We start from the raw sequence: 20,830 nt of genomic DNA on the forward strand, positions 1-20,830 counted from the left end.
ATATATGAGAGGGGAATGTACAAAGAAAGGGCAGACCAAGGACTCTAGAATGAAAGCGACTCCACGTATGAAAAGGGGACATATTTCCCTTTATCAAAGTATGCAGAACTGTTGGAACACGAGTGACAACTTAAATGTCTGACTGGCTTTCTGTATGGTTCTTTGCATGGGTGAATAGGAAAACTAAATGGGAGGACCACATTTGAAAGCTATATCTCTTTATACGAGTTGTACAAGTTATGGGGGATCTAAGAACTGACCTCTCCTCCGAAATACAACTACTTAAACCAGATAAAAACGATTTTAACTTTTTTACTGGAATACGTAAGTGCCATGAAACATTCTAGTGAATGATAGAACGGTTATTTAGGTTAAGCACCTGAGAGACACCTCTTGTGGTTAAGCTAAACCTCCTTCTAGAATTAGAAATTTGGAACAGGTCATGAATGTCCGTATCTAACTAGGTTTTTATTTAGATTATGATTTTAGATCATAACCCAAACTATAGCAACTAAGGTTTTTCAGTACCATTGCAATACCCACTTTAAATTCTCATTTTAGGATCCACATCGACACTCCTAAACTTCTAATCTACTCTACAATCAAGATCTTATAACTAACTAGATAAAGTACCATAGGAGATGCATTTGACTTTTAGGATCAATCGCTCGTTAACATTTGGTATAAAGCTTGATTTAGAGTGTTTAAAGATAGGTTATTACAAGTTGTATGACACAACTTAGAGAATGTTGTACTTGATCCCTAACTCTCGACTCAGCTTAACTCGATTGAGTCGATCTAGCAGCAACACGTCGGTTAGGGATTTCAATTGTCCAGCCAAGCAGCACAATTTATGCCTTACCAAACTCGGGAGAACAATGCACATGCTTGTAATGGCAAGGCATGACCTCTAGGAGGATCTTAAGTCAGCTACTGCAAGTGAGCCATCCAACAAGGACAGATAGGAATGCCTGAAACCCTTGCCCCTTTCTCTTTTCTTGCTATGTTAGACCCGACCCGACCCAACAATCCTTCTCCATATTTTTCATCTATTTTATGCCCTTAATTTTACTCAAAATAACATTGATAAAATGCTCGAGTCCATGCAAGCAATTGGTTTAATAAAATTGGTTGGAAAGCCTTTAGAGACTTTGATTCGATCTAAAAGATAAAATACCCCTTCTACCAACTCCTCTCTTTTGTATTCTCTTTCTTTTAACTCAAAATATCGCTCATATATGGATACCTGCACTCTAATTGAGGGTGGTTCGATTACCCTGCGTAAAATTATATCCACTAGAAAAGCAGGACCCTTTTTGTTCCGTTTAGTAGGCTGCGTCAAAATGAAGGCATCCTTGTGGTCGCAAAGCAACAAGAAGCATCACGAGTCCCTTCAAAGTATGCAGCGAAAAGATGAAACGTTCACATCTTTCCTCAAACTGATCACATGAGAGAGGGAGATATTTCAATTCAGCCCCCTTGTTCTTTGATTGATATGTCTCTTTTGTGGTTGTATTCCATCTGGCCGCATTCATGCTGACTGATGGGCCTTCCCTGAAGAGACAGGCTTTCAGTGTTCAAAGCATTGTCATGATCCACAGCACGTACTTGTTCTCTGAAATTATTGTGCTCCAGCTCTAATGAACAGCTGCCTACATCAAGTCTTCGTTGCTTTGGATCACATTCCTATAGTTGGAATCCAGGTCTTGCAACAATAGCAAAATTAGCTTTATATATTCTGTTCTGCTTAACAAAATTTGTGAAAACTACAAATTTCACCACCTTTTCCTGTCTAGTTTTCCCTTCAAAAGATTACTGTAATTTGCCTGATCATAATACTCTAACCTTTTATGAACATATCATGTGAATATTCCAATCTCTATTCCTAGAATTTACCCATTCACGAGTACTAGAAGGCATTTGCTGCCCTATAAAAGATATATTGTCGAAGTCGTTGCTTCTCTCCGGAACCGTGTTGGAGCTCTCTGTGGATCTGGAATTAAGTTCTACATATCCAACCAAGAAATTCTAGTAGTTCCTAGTTAAGAGGTCATATTTACGTTCTTCTATAAAGATGAGGTTGAAGGCGAGAGGGAAAAGCTCTCCGTCAAAAGCACTAAGAAATCCCACTTAATCTTGCAGCTCCATTTTAGGAAGTAATGTACTGGAAAACAAACAAATATGCAAAAGAAGAATATGTTACATGAAAGGAACCATCTAACAACCATCGTCAATGCTTTTCCGGATAAGCAATTTATTCATATTCAAGTGAAAATGTCATATGACCTACGTAGTCTGTCTTTGTTAAGCATCTATCATTTCTTGGATATAATTTTGTTTGGAGTCTAAGTTAAATGAAGAATTTACTCTAGGATTATATCATCAATTAAATGTTAGATAGTTAAACCCTTTGGTGAAAGTCCAACCAAAAGTTTAATATAGTAGGTGTATAGGCTCATGTATATGAGATCACTACCTTGGAACCCTAGAATATCCGATGTAGGACTATTCCTTAATGCTTGTCTTACGTGCAGGGTTGTTGATTAGCTAACATAGGAAACTTAGTTTGCTAGAGGTCACAAGTTTAGATCACCTCTATGGTACTTATTTAATTAACTTATCTCGCTCCCACTTTGCTATAAATCTAGTATCCACTTAGTTTGATCCTATTCTTATCAACTTAACTATTTTGATGCTAACTGATCAATTAAACACTTTTCTCTTTTTTTCACTTTTCCAATCATGGCATGCCATACTGGCTCGAATCGGATGGTATAAAGCATTCCGTACCATACCGATACGAGTGGCGTACCAACACTCAATACGCCAAAAAAACTTCATACCGTACTGTACTAATATTGTGCTAGTGTGGCACCGGTACAGAGTCCAGTATCGAGACGGTAAATCTTACTTCCAATACTTCTAAAGAGTATATACTTGATTGATTTGAAACATTTTTTATGAAAATACTTAATTGAACTGCAATGATGAGTTGGGCCATTTTATGTTGCCATGGTTTTGTATTGCAGCTCTTTCAAGGCAAAACCCTTGTTTTCTTCTCTTCAATGAAGTTACCAACATCAAAAAGAGAATTAGCTAACCTCCACTTTGCTGAAATTCATTCACTATCGAGTAGTCTTCTTTCATTTTTTTTAATCATTCTACCAAGACTTTTAAAGAGTATATATTTGATTGAATTGAAACATTTTTCTTGAAAATACTGAATTGAACTGCTATGTTGACTAAGGCCATTTTAAGTTGCCATTGTTTTACAGTGTAGCATCTTTCATGGCAAAGCCCTTGTTTTCTTCCCTTCAGTGAAGTTGCCCACATCCAAAAAATGAATTAGTTAAACTCCACTTTGCTGAAAATCCAAACAAACATTTTAATGGCTTGCAACTGCAGCTTAGTTCACCATGGAGTACTCATCCTTGGATTTTTTTTTTTAATGTTTTTCTGAGATCTCTAATGCTCTTTTCTGTGCTAAGAGCCAGTTTATCCGTTGTTGAGCTTCTTCATTAATTAACTAATGCTTCTTCGTCTTGCTCCACTTAATTTAGTTAACCTTTTATTACATTTTTTCTCCTTAGTTTACATCATTGTTCCCTTCTAGAGTGTTTTGAGTTTTCATTTTCAGATACACTAATACCACAAAGGCATCAGCAAAACTTGGCACATTTAATATTACAACCTTTTTCGACCTTTTTCTAGATTTGTGAAGTCTGTTAAAATTCTCCTCTTGTCCAGTGTCCACCTCAGATGAACATATTGGTGTAGCTGGTGTGAAGCTTGACAGGAAAAACAAATAATTATACATAGCAGTTATTCATGTAACATCTCTACGAGGTGGCCGAAATATTGGTGGTATACTGCTCGTAAGCTCTTGTTTTGTGGGTTCAACGGGCTGCGCCAAAGACTGCAATGGACAGCCCAAATCCAGAAGCTGGATTTAAGCCCAAGGGCCCTTGACAAGCTTAACTGAGTAGAGCTCAGCCTAACCTAATCATCACAACAGCCCAAATCTACAGAAGGCCGCCAAAAAAAAAGAAAAAAAAAGTAAAATGTTGAAAACTCACTATTTTATTAGACATACTTTTAGCGTATTACGAATTTGTTTGTGTGCATTTGCCATTTATATTCCCCAAAAAAAGGCTAATCTATGAATATTTACAGAGACAAATTTTCTTAAAGCACTACAAAAGAGAGAAAACAAGAATATGACCATCTTTTGATATTCTAGCTGCTGCACTTTTCTGGACCTATTGGAAGGAGCACAACTCAAAATCTTTCTAAACTAATCAGCTTTATCCATATCGTTAAGATCCACTCTATCACTTCTCATTTTTCGGTATATGCTCTGTAATCGAAAGAAAATCCTATGTTTCTCTAAGGTTTGAAATAGTATTGGTAAGATATTGATTTAATCATTTTTTGGGGTCCTTTTGGCAGACCTCTGTGCTACTGGTATTTCAATACACACCATGCAACATGCTTTCTGAAATTGATAAAACAAATAGCAGATTCATAGTCTATCTATTCATCAATATTGAACAAGCGGGAAGTACCAAGTGGTCAGCACCAAGCCGATTCCCGGAACCCATCAGATTCCTCTCTTGACCAACCAAGATTGCTGCATTGAGGCAATTTTCTTATCCACTCGCCAATTTCATTTCTCCGGTGTCTCATTATGTTTATAAGGAGTAACACTTAATTCTCTATAATCTCTGTCCTCAAGTATTGTCCCACCCTCAACCTATCACTTGAGTCAGCTATGTGACATGACCATATGGCCACTAGCGCTTGGCCTTAGAGAACATGCATGACCTACAAGATGAACAAAATTCAAATAACACCAGAATTTTCAATCAAAAATATAATAACCATAATAATCCAATTAAATAATTTACTTTTATCAAATAGTAAAACATGTTTAACAACATAAATCAATTGTTCATCTAGTATCAGCGATAAGATAACTAATTATTCCATCGCTCAACAATCTTCTCCATTTATCCCTTACTATACATCTTCTGATTTTGGAAAAAAAAATAAAGACAAGATGATATGAGCTAACAACTCAGTAACATAATATTTTAAAGTAGGATTTAAGCGTACCAAGGGAATGCTAAATTAAAATAACACTCTACAAACATAATATTGATCTTGCAAGAAACTTTATTTTTCATCAAATCTCAAAGAATATATATATATATATATATATATATATATATATATATTCAAAAAATTATTTTTTATAAACTGATACCAAACACAATATCAAACTATGGCCACGTAAGCCGGTGGCGCAGATCAGATAACAGATGTAACAGATATAGGGTACACTAGGTGCTCGATATTATATAACAAATATCACTATTTCAATCTCCAGAAGCTTAGTATCAAAACTAGTTTTTCAAATTATAAGACAATAGGGTCAATGAACAATCCCTATTAACGAGACTAGATCATAGTCATACTGAGAATATATATATATATATATATATATATATATATATATATATATGTATGAGAAAAGAGCATATTGAGAATACAGAAATTTTACAGTGGTTCAGAGAAATCCGCTCCTACGTCCATTCTCTAATACTTCTCTTGGAAATTTCACTATGTAATCCTCAAGATTACATAGTCAGCCAACTTCCAGTATGGTCCAACCTTTTCACAAAAGTTTCCTCTCTGAATTTTCCGAACAACACTAGCTAATTTGATAGGCATTAGCCAAGCCTTACCCACGAGATCCCTCTCTGGATCTCGCAAGATACATCATAGTTAAACACTTTTTACGACACTAGAAACCTCTTAGAGGTTAGTTATAGCCAATGAAGTTCTAAATAATTGTTTCTCTTGTGGAAGAGAGCAGTGACCTGTAGTTAATGCTTGCCCCTCTTATTGACTTTTAGCACTGAAAGTATTTTTATGCTCTCTTAACTTTTACTTATTTTCTTGTTTTCTTCTCTTATTTGTCTTTTCTCTTAAAGTTGAGGAAGATTCATATTTAAACTGGAGAGCTCGGGATCACCGCTTGTAGCCATTGGAGGTCTCTGACCACTCATTAATACAGCCATCACCATGTGACCATTTCTGCCATTGGGCTCGCTAGAGAGGGCTCTTCCTATTCCTTCCCATGATGGGATGGCTCCTAGCTATCAGGAGTTTTTTTTTATGTTTGAATTTTGAAAAACTGGGAATGACTCTTGAGAATCTGTGGTGTTGACTCTTTAGGTTGGTCAAGTTGCTCAATCCCAAGTAAACGACTCCTAGTAATCTAGAGATGACGTTTGATTCTTTGCTTAAATGACTCATCTTTGCTTAAGACGACTCCTGATTTGCTTGAGACAACTCCTGGTCGTTTAGAAATTTGCTCAGTTCTTAGGTGTCGACTCCTAATCCTCTGGGATGACTCTTCAAGTATTGTCAATTGGCTAATCAAACTGGAGACAGCTCTCAATATTTTGGAAATGACTCGTGTCCTTTGTAGGTCAACTTTTCAGCATGGGAGACAACTTTTGTTCTGCAGCTCTTCCTTTTGAGAGGACTCTTTAAGTATGCCGGTCAACTCTAAACTCTAGGTTTTGAAAAAACTAATCAAGCTGAGTGCATACATGCATACCACCAACCCACTTTTCTCAAACCCTGATTTGGACTCTATGGATTTAAGCAACAGGATTTTTCTTTCATATATCCGATGTGGGACTAAAAAAGAAATATGTTATAAAACTTTTAAACTAATTAAAATTTCAGAGATAAGGTTGGTTTTATTTTTAAAATTTAAATAATTTCAAATTAAAACTCCAACACTTCCATCTTTATAGTTCATGGTAGCGTGTCCGAATCCAAAATGGAAACAAATTTAAAAACAGAGATAATTCAAGTAATAGGCGAAGATTTCAGGGAAGATGCTACGCCATTGCTCCCACGAGAGGAAGATGAGCTGCGAGCAATTAGCGTGGCATCAAAGGAACCTGCCATGTGAGCTCCACCTCATGCAAAACACGTGGTGGTCTTTTATTGGCTGGGTGATAAGGGCTCCAGAGGAACTGCAGCCCATCATTTCCCTTTTCTCCGAAAACGATGTCTAAAAAAAAGCCAAATAGATGGCTAGAAGCAAAATATAAAGATTTTGGAGTACATTTATAGTATCCTCGTCTAAATTTATAAAATGCCATCCCCCCCCGCCAAACTCGCTTGTAAGGTAATTGCATCACCTTGGATGCTTCCAGGAAATGGCCTCTCCCTGGTTAGTACTTGTATCATTCCTCCATGATCGTTTCCCTCCCTTTGACTCCAAGTGACCAGAGCCATGGCTACCTCTCCATGCAGGCCCATCTCCCTGTTCCTCATCCTCTTTTGGGGCTCCACCATCCTCTTCCTCTCGTCGTCAGCGGAGCTCCAACGGTTCCCGCACCCGGCGAAGAGCGATGGCTCGCTGAGCATCTTGGCTGTCGGAGACTGGGGAAGAAGAGGGACTTATAACCAAACCCAAGTAGCATACCAGGTTGAGATATTTCCTTCCATATATGATTCATCTCTCCTTCTATCCTCCTTGTTCTCCTCTTGTTGATTTTAGCTTTTTGACGAGTTCTATGATTTGGAGTCGTCTTTCAAGTGAACTTTAGAGGGTGAGGGATGGATGTTTGTTTCTAGGGAGGCGAGGCAGTGGCTTCTGATGGTAGTTTTGAGGAAGTCGGGCTTTCATTCAGTCGCCAACTTTATGAGCCGCCAACCTCGCTTCTTGTCTTGTGCAGCACAAATGGCCTTTTGGGGGATAATGTCCTTTTTCCTTGCAATATTATTTCCTGATATATTTTTTTCAATGTCTTGTCAAAATTAATCTTATAATGGATTTTTTTTAGGAGAATTTCTCACACCTTGTCAGTATTTTGCTGCTTCTTTGATTTATAATTAATTGCTCTAGTATATATGCACAAAAAGTGTGAGTCTATCTATGTCTGAGATTAGCTGACTCATGTTAAATGTATTCCCATGTTTGTTTATCCTGTTTTATTGAATTCTAGATTTTTCAATTACTTAAAGGTGGAATGGTTTCTTTTAAATATTATTATGTTTTATATAATCATCACTTCACAAATTAACTAGGGCAGGATTCTGGACTTTTTTTTTTTGTTTGTCAATATGACTATCAGTTGCTCAAGAAACAAATGAAAATTGTAATTTTCTTTGTAGATAACAGACTTTTCAGGAATTTCTCCTTAGTTGTTTATGTACAATATTTTCAATTTTATTTCTTTTATAAATCGGCTATCCTAAATAATCATAGGAGCAAACTTGAGCAATTTGGTTTGATGTAAACAGATGGGAAGGATTGGGGAGGAGCTTGATATAGACTTTGTGATTTCTGTTGGCGATAATTTTTACGAGAGCGGGTTGACAGGTGTCAATGACATAGCATTCATTGAATCATTTACCAATATATACACTGCCAAGAGCTTACAGAAGCAATGGTATAGTGGTAAGTTTATTAAAAGATGATTTCCAATAGAAAGATGTAATTTTTCCTAACTATGATTAATGCTTTCTTTAACTATGATTCTCTAGTTTTGGGAAATCATGACTATAGGGGTAACGCAGTGGCACAATTGGACCCCGTACTTCAAATATTGGATAGCCGATGGCTTTGCATGAGATCCTTCATGGTTGATGCAGGTAAAGAATTTCTTTATTAGGCTTCCTAAACAGAGATTCTCATTTATGTGAGACACTATAACAAATACACAAACATGTCTTTCCCCCTTTACTTCTAGAATTTGCACAGTTTTTCTTTGTGGATACTACTCCTTTTGTCGAGAAGTACTGGACACACCCAAAAGACAATCACTATGATTGGAGGGAAGTTGCTCCTCGGGAAGAATACATCAAAGGTGTCTTAAAGGTTGTAACATGAGTGCTTTCTATGATTTAATTGAACTCCACAAGTTGCTTAACGAACATTTAATTCATTCTGTTAATAGGATTTGAATTCTGCATTGAGAGAATCTCTGGCAACTTGGAAGATTGTCATTGGTCACCATACCATTCGAAGTGTAAGCGAGCATGGAGATACCATTGAGCTTGTGAAGTTGCTCCTCCCAATGCTTAAGGTAATTGAATTGTTATTTTCTAACCTTGTGCGACTATAATTATGGGTAGTATCCTTGTCATGGTTTATAGTGTTGTCAAGTAGCTTCTGATTTTAGATTTTGCAGGCTTATGGTGTTGATCTCTATATCAATGGGCATGACCATTGCCTTGAGCACATTAGTAGCACCGACAGGTAAACACTAAATGGCTCCTCAAGATTAATATAGGAAAACATGTCTCTTGAGTTTAATTGAGATATTATTGGATTCTTCTTGCAGTCCAATCCAATTTCTAACAAGTGGAGGAGGTTCGAAGGCATGGCGAGGAATCTTCACTCCAACCACTGAAAAACTGCAATTCTTCCATGATGGGCAGGGGTTCATTTCTTTGCGTTTAACAAAAACCGACGCCGAGATTGTCTTCTATGATGTGTTTGGTAGACTTTTGCAGAGATGGAACATGAACAAACTGCTACACACTTTCATGTAGGGAAGAACAGAATTACAGCTACTAGTTAAGACAGACATTAGGGACATTGGCTTGTGAAATTTGGGAGCCCATTTTGATGTGGTGTGTAATGGACGCTGCATTGAGATTGAATTGCAAAATCTAGTTCTGAGGGCAGAGTTGATTTGGAATGGGCAAAACAGCAGCACCTAAGGATCAGTCAGTGCCTATGTATTAATATTGCCATAGTCCTCTGATTTAGTCATCAACATGAGTAGTCTTTTGCTGCTTCTAGTGCAAAAATGCCCCAAAAATAAGTGCCTTTGCTTTCATCATGCAAGTGGAGGACATTTTTGATTGCTACTCATGATGAGGGTATAGCAGAAGCCATGACATAGTCGAATTTATGTATATATTAGGAAAAAAATAAAATGTCCTAGCTTGGCACTGCAAAGTTGATTTTTGGAGAAGAGAACAGTACTCACAATACTGTTAATAAGCTGACTTTTTCCCATTCTTGCAATATGATACTACAGGCATCTATTTTGGAGTGCATAATTCCCAATGAAAAATGAAATAAAGACTTGGTCGTATGTTCTGGTGCACTGCTGAGAATGCTTTGTTGGGGAAGAAAGGGGAGGGGGTGAGGGCTCTAATTCTATATGAACCACTAACTATTCCCACTAACCAAGATTACATGATAAAACTCAATATATTCATAATTCCATAATTCCATTGGAAGCAGGGTGCTACTTTTCCTCCATCAGCAATAAAAAAATAAATAAATCATGGAGCAAATCTAGATCCACTTCAATCGAATAAAGTATGATCGGTTCCTCCATAAATGTATGAAATAATACTAAAAAAAACAATGAAATCATGGAGAAAATCTATATCCACTTCACTTGAATAAAATTTAATCGGTTCCTCCGTAAATATATGAAATTGTACTACTAACCGTAGTGAATGGGGTATCATCACTTTGATAGAGTAATTACGAGGACAAGACTCATATCACAGTGTCTATCGAACTAGGAAAACCCATTCAACAATTCAAGCCTTGTAATACTTGATAAATCCATCGTAGTAACTTTTAGTTCTGTAAACCCACGTATGATCCACCAATTTATCAAACAAAGATCTAAAATCCTAGTGCAGGAGGATCAAAGAGCTCAGTGAAAACGCTTGTCATCTGAAAGGTTTATAGCAAACTTGGAATCAGAAGCCGGCAGAAAAGAAAAGCATAGGATAAGGACTGGTAGAAAAGAGCCATTTTAAACTAAACGCCAATCTAAGCTCAAGATTTAGCAGGTAACGGTGACAGTAGTTTTTCCTGTCATTCTCTTGTAATATGATGTGCTGTCTTTCGCTAGAATAGAAGAAAATCTACATTATTCTATTGATCCGTGTTTTTCTTTTCCCCCTCAAACAAACATTGTTTTATTGATCAGTTTAAAAGAAAAAAGATAAACTACTGCATGACTCTGACAATTATACTTGGGTTCTTTATGTGCGTGGGTTGTTAGTAGTCCCTAACATTTTCAATTCAAATAATGGAGTTGGCAAGATCTCCATCTACTTTCTGAGCTGGTTTATCAAATACACTGTTTAGCAAAGACAAACCAACCACAAAATCCTTGAACATATATTCTGTGGCATCAGCACTAGGCTGGAAATAATGTTTTAAATGGAATAGAAAGATTCCAACAACAGATACCCACATCCAATATCACTGTGAAGTACTTTAATAATCCTCCCAACTGACATTAGCTAAGGATGTGGGATCCATTCATTAAGGCCAGCGCATGAGGATCCTCATTGGTGATCCTCTCCAATCATCTCCAAACAAATGGATACTTCTCTCTCTTTCTTTCTGTTTTCTTTTTCTTTTTCTTTTTTCTGGTAGGTGAGGGATTTCTTCCAAACTACCGTCCACCCGATTTCATGAGAAATTTCTTAAGGTAAGATTTGGTGACCTAAATGGAATCACCAAGATATTTTTAGATCACTGGTGATCCTTATTTCGGGATGATCTGATCCCCAATAATTTAAAATCACTGTTTTTAGTATGCTATGTTTCAGTGATTAAAGCTTTCTAGGCTAACCAATTTGGTATTCCATGAGAACCCAATATCATTCACCATATAATATATTTAAAATCACTTTGAGAAAACACCTCCCAACAATTGAATTCAGATTCTATTACCAACTGGAGCACAACCAGTCTGGCCCATATCATGGGCTTAACATCTTGCACTAAAGTGTCTGTTAGATGTTACGAAACCATATAATATATTTTAACTTATATTTCCCAAAAAAAAGCATGCTTCGAAACAAAGAATAAGCTCATAAATGGATATATCTAAGCTAGCAGAAAGAGAGATCATTCCTATTTCAGTTCAAGGATTAGAAATAATTAGTTGATGGCTTCGTTCTTGATGCAAAAGAATGTAGCCATAACCATCAAGCCTTAATACAACTGTTTGGTGTTTGATGCAAAATAACCAATATAATATGATGGAGAGTGCCACTAAGAAGGACGTAAACTAAGTTATTTCATTTTCCAAAATGGATGGTAAATTAGCTCTAGTAGCTTGGATTTTAATGGTTAAGAAGATAGGTGAATGCAGAGGATTCATGCAGACACTACTACCAGCTTCCGTGAAATTCTTCAATATGTCCGGCATTCTGAATATTCTTTTATGTACCTAAATCTTATTTCGGGGAAAATAGATAGATTAGCTTGTCAAGTCAAAATTCGAACAACTTATCAATATAGCTTGCAGGCATGGATCCAATGATTGGGAGATGCCTAAAGAAATGATGAGAAAAAAGATCGTCTCCAACAAGCTATTTTGGAAGCTGAGAACTTAAAATTGAAAAGGAATTTTTCTCCAGCGATCAGCAGAAAGATCAAGAACTCCAAAAAAGATCTAAAAGGAATCAATGATGAGAAACAAAGTTAAAATGGCCGCGAACTGGAAAGCAGTGACATCAAAAAGGATGAAAAGAAATTTAAACAAAATGATACATATCATTTCAAGCACAAGATATGACTAGTGTTAGGATAAACAGCATCATCCATGTCATCATCCCATAGTTAGCAGGCCACCCAAAACAAGCCATTGAAACAGTTAATAGGATAGGTAAAATCAAAATAAATTGAACAAATACCTGCAGGGCAAACAATTTCTGAAGCGAATGATGTACAAGTAAAAGCTTCACCAGACCCAATTTAAAGCAGCATCATTGAACAAAAGCAAGATTAGTGTCAGAATAAACACTGACAGCCAAAAGTGTGGTTTCCCTGGAGATGTAAGCAGGCTATCCAAGACAAGTAAACTGCCTCCACAGTGCAGATAAAATCATGTCGAACAACCATCTGGTAGAAAAGGTATACTTATTGGAGAAAACGTATAAAAGGTTAAAGCCTTATCAAACCCAATCTGAAGCAGCATTATTAGCCACCCCTCAAATTACAAGGTTCACCATCGTCTGGACAACAATGCCAAAAGAAAGGGCCACTTGGATGTTTTTTCGGGGAACAGCACCAATAGTGGCATCGTTAACACCACTGTAAGATAAAACTGCAAAAGAAAGAAAAAAGAGCTAGCACCATCTCCATGCATGGGACGTCTGTTATCTTCATCTCACCTCCCAGCATAGCACAATTAGAAGCATTTCCTGTGCACGATTGATGGGCCAGACTCATCATACTCTGCCTTTGCAATCCACATCTGCCACAGACAAGAAGCCATCACCCACCAAAACAAGATATAAGAAATCAGAAATTTATGAAACATTCATGTTTCTCGGATCATATGACAGCCCCACAAATATAGTATCTTCAGTCAAATAATTGTGTTCACGTTATTGAGACAATGAACTAGAATTCATGTCTGTGTTTAGTGTATGCTGGCACAGAAGCTAAGATTATTAGTTTCAGTTAGTATTCACCTGTTGGAAAGTACTAAGGGATGCCAAGATGGAGCCTCCGATCCAAACACTGTACTTCCTTTCTGGGGGAGCCACCACTTTAATCTTCATGCTGCTAGGTGCTAGTGCAGTGATCTCCTTGCTCATCCTGTCAGCAATACCTGGGAACATGGTGGACCCACCACTCAAAACAATGTTGCCGTACAAATCCTTCCTTATATCTACATCACACTTCATGATGGAATTGTAGGTGGTCTCATGTATGCCTGCAGCTTCCATCCCAATCATTGATGGCTGGAAAAGAACCTCCGGGCAACGGAACCGTTCAGCACCAATGGTGATCACCTGCCCATCAGGCAGCTCATAGCTCTTCTCCACGGATGAGCTGGTCTTTGCCATCTCTAGCTCCTGCTCATAATCGAGAGCAATGTATGCTAGCTTCTCCTTCATGTCCCGTACAATTTCACGCTCAGCCGTGGTAGTAAAGGAGTAGCCACGCTCAGTCAGAATTTTCATGAGGGCATCAGTCAGGTCACGACCTGCCAGATCTAGACGAAGGATTGCATGCGGTAGTGCATATCCTTCATAGATAGGGACAGTGTGACTGACACCATCACCAGAGTCCAGCACAATACCTATAGAAGACCATCCAGAGAAGCACAAGGATGATGCATGCAGTTTATAATATTATAGCTGAAAAAAGTTAGCAATTCTACAATAAGCAAAGATTTGAATTATAAGATCATTTTTTTTGAGCAGGAATTGTAAGATCACATTCTGACATGCAAAATGCAAAGTTATTACCTTTTCAAATAACTTCTACAACAGAGATATCAGAAATAGTAGCTGTTGAACTACAAGATAAGCCAATCGATGCTCATTACCACATGAACAAAGTCAAAATAAATAACTTCTAAATTCGGAAATTCAAGTTTATAGCCATTGTAACTGTGTCATAAGACAATCAAGACTCATCTATCAAAATAGATCTAAAAAAAAATATTCATCTAGAACAGAACCCACATATTTTCCAGAAAATAGGTCAGTGTGTGGGACGGTTAAAAAGGTTTAGGGAAATTAAAATACTGAAAGAACCCTAACATGAAAAAATAAAAAGCAACAAAAGATACACATTTTGCATTAAGTAAACAAAAGAATATGCTAATAATGAAATGGCTACAATGAGGCAATGACTGATTTCACAACTTCCGAAAGTTGTATTCGCTCACTGCCACTTTCTCTGAAACTGTCAATAATCTGTGAAGCATTTCATAGCTCATCTAAATCCTCCAATTTGTTAATCAGAATTCTTCATTAAACTGAAGTTTTCATGGCATATGTACAATCTTGTATTTAATATGTTTTTTTCTATGGTATATAGATGAAAATATTATGCAGAAATCAAGAAATTGAACCATCAGATATTGATACAGAGAGGTACTGGACTTGCTCACCTGTTGTGCGACCACTAGCATAAAGAGACAGAACGGCCTGGATAGCCACATACATAGCTGGAGTGTTGAAGGTTTCAAACATGATTTGAGTCATCTTCTCACGATTGGCCTTGGGGTTGAGAGGTGCCTCAGTAAGAAGAACAGGGTGTTCCTCTGGGGCCACACGAAGCTCGTTGTAGAAAGTATGATGCCAGATCTTCTCCATGTCATCCCAGTTACTGACAATACCATGCTCAATAGGGTATTTCAGAGTTAAAATACCACGCTTGGATTGAGCCTCATCCCCAACGTATGCATCTTTTTGGCCCATACCAACCATCACACCAGTGTGACGCGGGCGGCCCACAATGCTAGGGAAAACAGCTCTTGGAGCATCATCTCCAGCAAATCCAGCCTTCAAAATAGTCAGAATAATAGCAATAAGATAAAAATCTATAATACTTTCATGCACCCAAACTACATATTTAAAAAAAAAAAAATAAGTGCGACGGAGTCCTAAAAACAGAACTAGTAACATAATTACAAAATGTAAAAAGTCAAGCTTCGATGTTAGTATTAAATATTTGGCAATTCATATTACACATGGTACAATATCATGAAGGATACTTCCCTACATAGTATTAGATAGACAGTAACAATGATTGGAATAGCTCAGGAAGAATAAACATCAAAAGCTTTAAGAAACAAATGAATCCAGAATGTATACCTTAACCATTCCAGTGCCATTATCACACACAAGAGGCTGAATATCCTCAGCATCTGCCATCTTTTATCTCTGAAAAAGAAAGGTACCAGTTTAAGATTCAGAGAAACATAAAATGAAAAGAGAAAATTTAAGTTGTGCAAGATAAAAGAAACTACAGGTGCAGCTAGATATCAAATGGTACAAAAACATCAGATATTGATTTTATCCAAATCTATAACCAGTCAGAGAAATTCTTTTGCAAGATAATGTTTTATTAAAATGTTGATTGATCAAAGTCAGCTGAAGGAGAAAAATTTCCAAAAGAAGATACAAATTTTACTTTTCACCGACTACTACGATAATGGATGTAAGGGACTACAATAATCAAATACATAAGATGCATCAGTATTCAGGTAAAAACCCAGGTGGTTGCATGTTTTGATCAACTATGGAATATGTTATCTCTAGCAATCTATGATATTCTTTGTTAATTTACACCACAAGCCCGTTTATACTAGTAGACTATCCAGTTTATGCAAACACACCAAAGTCAACATGACTTGACACAACATGCACGACTCATGCTTGGTTCAAAAAGGAGAACTTTTGAGGGACTAGAAAGACAATATACACCTGCACCAACACTCATGAAGAAATCCCTGCACCATAGTTGCCCTCTCAAGTCTCCTCAGATCCTTTTACATTTAATCCATTTTTTGGGGTTCATTTTAGTCAAAACTTGCCCAACTTAGCATGAAGTGCAGCAAGAGCATTTGAGTTAAGTAGTTTGTCATCTCTTGCCTAAACTCTAATTAATTCATAATTACATGATGAGTCATTTTCTGGTTATAAATTTTACTTTATAATTATCCAATTATGTTTACCATTCTCCTGTCATTGTCTTCCCCACATAATAAAATGTCGTAGTCAATGGTTACATCCTTAGCTAGCTCCCTTCCATTTGATATCTTGCTCAATCATAACAAAAATATCCATTTCATCATTATATCTGCAATCTTGGCACTTCACCTATCAAACAGCATGCAAGTTTTTCTTGATGAAAATCAACTTTGTCACCACTATCCCATGAGGTGTCCAAAGCCTTGCTCATATGTCACTCAAACAGGATGAGATTCAAATGTATCCCTTAAGAGGCCTTCTAACTACTGATCATCTATTTGTTACTGAACATATTAAGTCTCAGTGCTTAACTAGCCTCTAGTGAAGCACATCGAAGTGCCAAACTTAAACTAATTTCAGGATCAATATTCCAACTGATATGGGTGTCCCTGACAGTTGGACAAATATATACAGATATAAAACCAAATGAGCATTATCATATGAATCATATTCTACTATATAACCGAAACTCTAGTGGAGTGCATTCTGAAGTTCTGCATCTCTGCATTTCCATGGCTTCATGCAAAGCACATGCCACATTCGAGTCAGTATTGTAGAAGTAAACATAGCATATGTAAAATGCAAAATAGATTTCTTGAAATCACAAGCAGATGATAAGACACAATCACTATTGTCGATAGTTTAAGGCAGACTGGTCCTAATATAGCTTATCATTCTTTTCTTAATTTTGTGATGATCATTCAAAAAAAGGAAAACTACCTGATATGTCCCTTATACAAAGTTTTCCTCTTTCTCTCTTCATCTTCTAAATAAATGCAAATGATAGAAGGAAGATTAATTGGAAGATTAAAACAAATTTAATTAAAACATATTCCCAAACTCGATACTCGGTTACCACAAATCTGCTAATCAACTATAAGTTAATATATGTCAAAGTATCAAATTTTATTGCAATTCTGATTTTGATTCTTTTACTTGTATGGCAGCAACTGTACACCAGTTCACCTGGATAACTGGACTGCAATGCTATAATACAGCAAGCAACTAGAAAACCCTGTTGGTACTATGCTTAAAAATCAAGGTCATCCAAAGTGCATGAATTTTGATATTTGCATGAACGTGTGCCAAAAAATATCGAATAAATAGCACACTGCACACCTCAATCTGCCTTCATTGACTTTCCACATGTTCCACATTTGTATGCTGATATGATTTCTCTTTCATATAAATGGATATAACATCATTCGAAATCAAATTCAACATATCATCTCACCATTAAACAGAAAAGAAATGATAGTGAAGCCCTAAAGCCATGAAACACATTAAAAAAAAAAAGAAATATTGGATGCGAGTTGATTACATTTTTTTTTTTTGATGCCAACATATCATCAATTAAGATTGCAATTAATCATAATGTGATTGCATAATGCACGATCACCTTCCCTCACAGAAACTTCGCTTCCATATGCATGAAGAGTGTGAAAGAGTAATACAAACAAAGAATTATTGAATGATGTAAAAGAATTTATTTGTCAATGGAATCATATGACAGCATGTCATCAACCCAGCACGGTAAACATTACTACTAAACCTCCAAATACCAAAAATAGTCAACGTGACAAATTTTTCTTTTCTATGAATCATGTGGGAGGCCATCCATTTGGCTTTCCATGATCAGTTTCACTATCTTGGTTATCATCCTACCAACTTTACATATACCAATCTCCTTTTCTTCTTTTTTTTTTTAAAAAAAGGGTAATGCATTAAAAAATTCCCAAGCTTTCTAAGCAGTCCAAGGGAAAAGTAAAATTGACCTAGATCAAGCTGCCCTACAACTCTGATCAAACCAGCCCCATCATAATATGCATGAAATACATTAAAGATCGCAACGATGAAAAAATATTCTACACTGAATCAAAAGAGAAATGAGCACGTGCTCCAATCACTCCAGAAAGAAAAAATCCACAAAGGAGACCAAAAGATCCAGAAAAAAGGGCGGAAGGAGGGAAAAAGATGTTCTTTCAATCAAAGAAAGCGATCGTAGCTGCAGAATCCCGGTCGAGAAATGCAGTCTGAATCACGAAGTAAGATCAGAAAAACGCAATGCAAGGGGATCGAGTTTACCCAAAGACCGGTGAGAAGACGAAAACAAGAACAAGCGAGGGCAATCGTTCTGGGACGGAGCGAAGCCCTAGATCCCTCTTTTCTTTTCTTCTCTTGTTCAAATCTTTGTCGCCGGACTAAGTTTAACGTTTCCAGGGGATTATGGCGTTTAAGAGGGGGAGAGGTAACGAGGGTTCGTTTTTCCCGCCCCAAGAAATAGGAACTGGCGCCCGCTTCTCCCTCCCCACCGCTCCCGAACCCCCCTCGCCCACGAGACCTGGTATTATTTGCCCGGCCAAGATCAAAGCCTTTGCTTTTGCTTTCCTTTCCTTATCCGGACCCGACCGTTTTTCTTTTTCTTTTTTTTTTTTTCCTTTGTTGTTGTTGCTGCTGCTGCTGGTGGTAGAGCAGGTATTTCATATATCACATGTATGAATATACGCAATCGAATCAAAAAAACAAAAAGTTTCAAAGTGCTCCAAACATATCTCTCTCCAGTCCATAGAGTACCTCCTGAGTAGCTCGCTACATATGCCGCTACACAGTTGGACGTCTTGTTAGCTTCACGATATACATGCATGGCCTGAAATGTAACGTCCTCACTCACCATCATTCAAATATCGTGAAACAAGAGATGAACTCCGCCATCGTTGTTCGGACCTTTTCGGGCCCAACTGTAGCTGAGTCATTCTTCAATAGGGTTAAACTCGCCTGAAGCACCCGCCGCGCGTAACACATGCCTATCCAGGCCACCCGTAGCTCTCGATATATTCATGTGCACGTCTAGCTAATCTTTATGCTAATAATATACTAAAAGTTTTTATCAGCAACAATGATAGTAAATGGCATAAAATCATCATAACAGAAGGAAAATTAATATTCTGCGCTAGAATCGTATGTGACATATTCAAACCACAAACCTAATTGAAAGTCATAATAATTTTCCCACATAAATATGTAATTATGTATAATATATTAATAAAAAATGTCATGTATGTTACTATGTGCACTTTATACTTGCATGAATTGCTGGTGGGAAATTACTTGGAAACAAAAACTAATTGATGTTGCAAATAGGAACATATTGGTAGTTACTAAAATAGTAAAACCAAAGTTATAAAGTAGTTTGGAAAAAACTTAAAGAAGTGTTAGACAAAATATCGAAAATGTAAAATTATAATTTACTATAGAGTTACTGCATATTCTATTAAGCGTTTGGATCCAAACCAAATCCAATAAGGAAAATCTAAAATCAAATATGGTTTAGAGAAAAGCCTGGAACCAAATTCAAACTCATTTTAGTAATTTTGAATTTGGATTTTGCTTGATCTAACCCATTTACACGTCCACTTACAATGGTCTTCATATTTGTTACAACTTTGTAACTTGATATTAGCGAGCAAACTCAAAGCATAGGGCTTAGGCCAAACACTAGTTTATACTTGGAGTTATAGCATGCGGTACCTTTTAACAATAATTGAGCTCAAATGCTATCGACCTTGAGAGTTGAAACAATTCCCCTAACATGGCCTTCACACAAGAGATGGTATTTCTAGCTAAACAAGGTAAGAGGGCAAATATGAAAGACAACCATGCAGCTAACAAGAAAGATAACCTTGAGGCTGGCTCTTAAGTTGCATTCCTTAACAGGTACCTGGTGGCTTTCCTTAACACCCCCATCAAAATGAAGTTGCTTAACATTGCTGTGTGAATAGCTGAAGTTTGGAGAACATGAATCTAAATTGATGTTTATATGAATTTTTATCCAAAGGTCTACATGCTAAAAGTCAGATGGAAAGAGGTAATATAGTTGTTCCTTTTAGAACATGATGTCGCGCAAAATGGTAGTCTATTTCAATGTACTTTGTATGCTTATAAAAGACATCATTGTGTCCAATTTAAATGGCACTCTTATTGTCACAATATGAAGGGGCAGGTGAAGTAGAAGTAACTCTTATATTTTCTAGAAGCCACCATTACTAAATAATCTTAGAAGTAGTGTCAGTCAAGGCTCTATACTCTGCGTCTGTTGAAGAACGAGCAACAACTAGTTACTTTTTGCTTTCTCACCAAATCAAGGAATCACCTAAAAAGATGCAAAATCTAGTAGTGTATTGGCAATTTTGAACATCACCAGCCCAGTCTATGTGAGAGTATACCCAAAGATTAAGATAGAAATTTGAAGAATAGAAGACACCATAAGTAAGTATGCCCAATATAATGTAAGATTTGAAGGACAATAGCATAA

At 36.9% G+C, this 20,830-nt stretch overlaps 2 protein-coding genes across 3 annotated transcripts; one reads left to right on the plus strand and one right to left on the minus strand.

Annotated features, from left to right (window-relative positions):
- Positions 1-7,124: 7,124 nt before the first annotated feature.
- On the plus strand, positions 7,125-10,057 carry LOC103711104 (purple acid phosphatase 17-like). Of its 2 annotated transcripts, XM_039129367.1 has the most exons (8): positions 7,125-7,255; positions 7,339-7,513; positions 8,332-8,488; positions 8,575-8,682; positions 8,781-8,908; positions 8,988-9,116; positions 9,222-9,289; positions 9,375-10,057. In XM_039129367.1, the coding sequence occupies exons 1-8, from the start codon at positions 7,242-7,244 to the stop codon at positions 9,583-9,585; spliced, it is 990 nt and encodes a 329-aa protein (XP_038985295.1). In that variant the 5' UTR covers positions 7,125-7,241; the 3' UTR covers positions 9,586-10,057. The 2 variants fall into 2 exon arrangements, with proteins under 2 accessions (XP_038985295.1, XP_008795327.2); XM_008797105.3 differs by having other exon boundaries at positions 7,204-7,513.
- A 2,869-nt stretch (positions 10,058-12,926) lies between these two features.
- LOC103711106 (actin-1) lies at positions 12,927-18,884 on the minus strand. The gene is made up of 5 exons (XM_008797106.4): positions 18,604-18,884; positions 15,640-15,708; positions 14,934-15,327; positions 13,501-14,114; positions 12,927-13,280 (listed from the first exon to the last, which is right to left on the minus strand). The coding sequence occupies exons 2-5, from the start codon at positions 15,697-15,699 to the stop codon at positions 13,215-13,217; spliced, it is 1,134 nt and encodes a 377-aa protein (XP_008795328.1). The 5' UTR covers positions 15,700-15,708; positions 18,604-18,884; the 3' UTR covers positions 12,927-13,214.
- Between the last annotated feature and the right edge of the window lie 1,946 nt (positions 18,885-20,830).

Source organism: Phoenix dactylifera, chromosome 8 (assembly GCF_009389715.1).
Source record: "Phoenix dactylifera cultivar Barhee BC4 chromosome 8, palm_55x_up_171113_PBpolish2nd_filt_p, whole genome shotgun sequence".
Taxonomy (NCBI): Eukaryota; Viridiplantae; Streptophyta; class Magnoliopsida; order Arecales; family Arecaceae; genus Phoenix; species Phoenix dactylifera.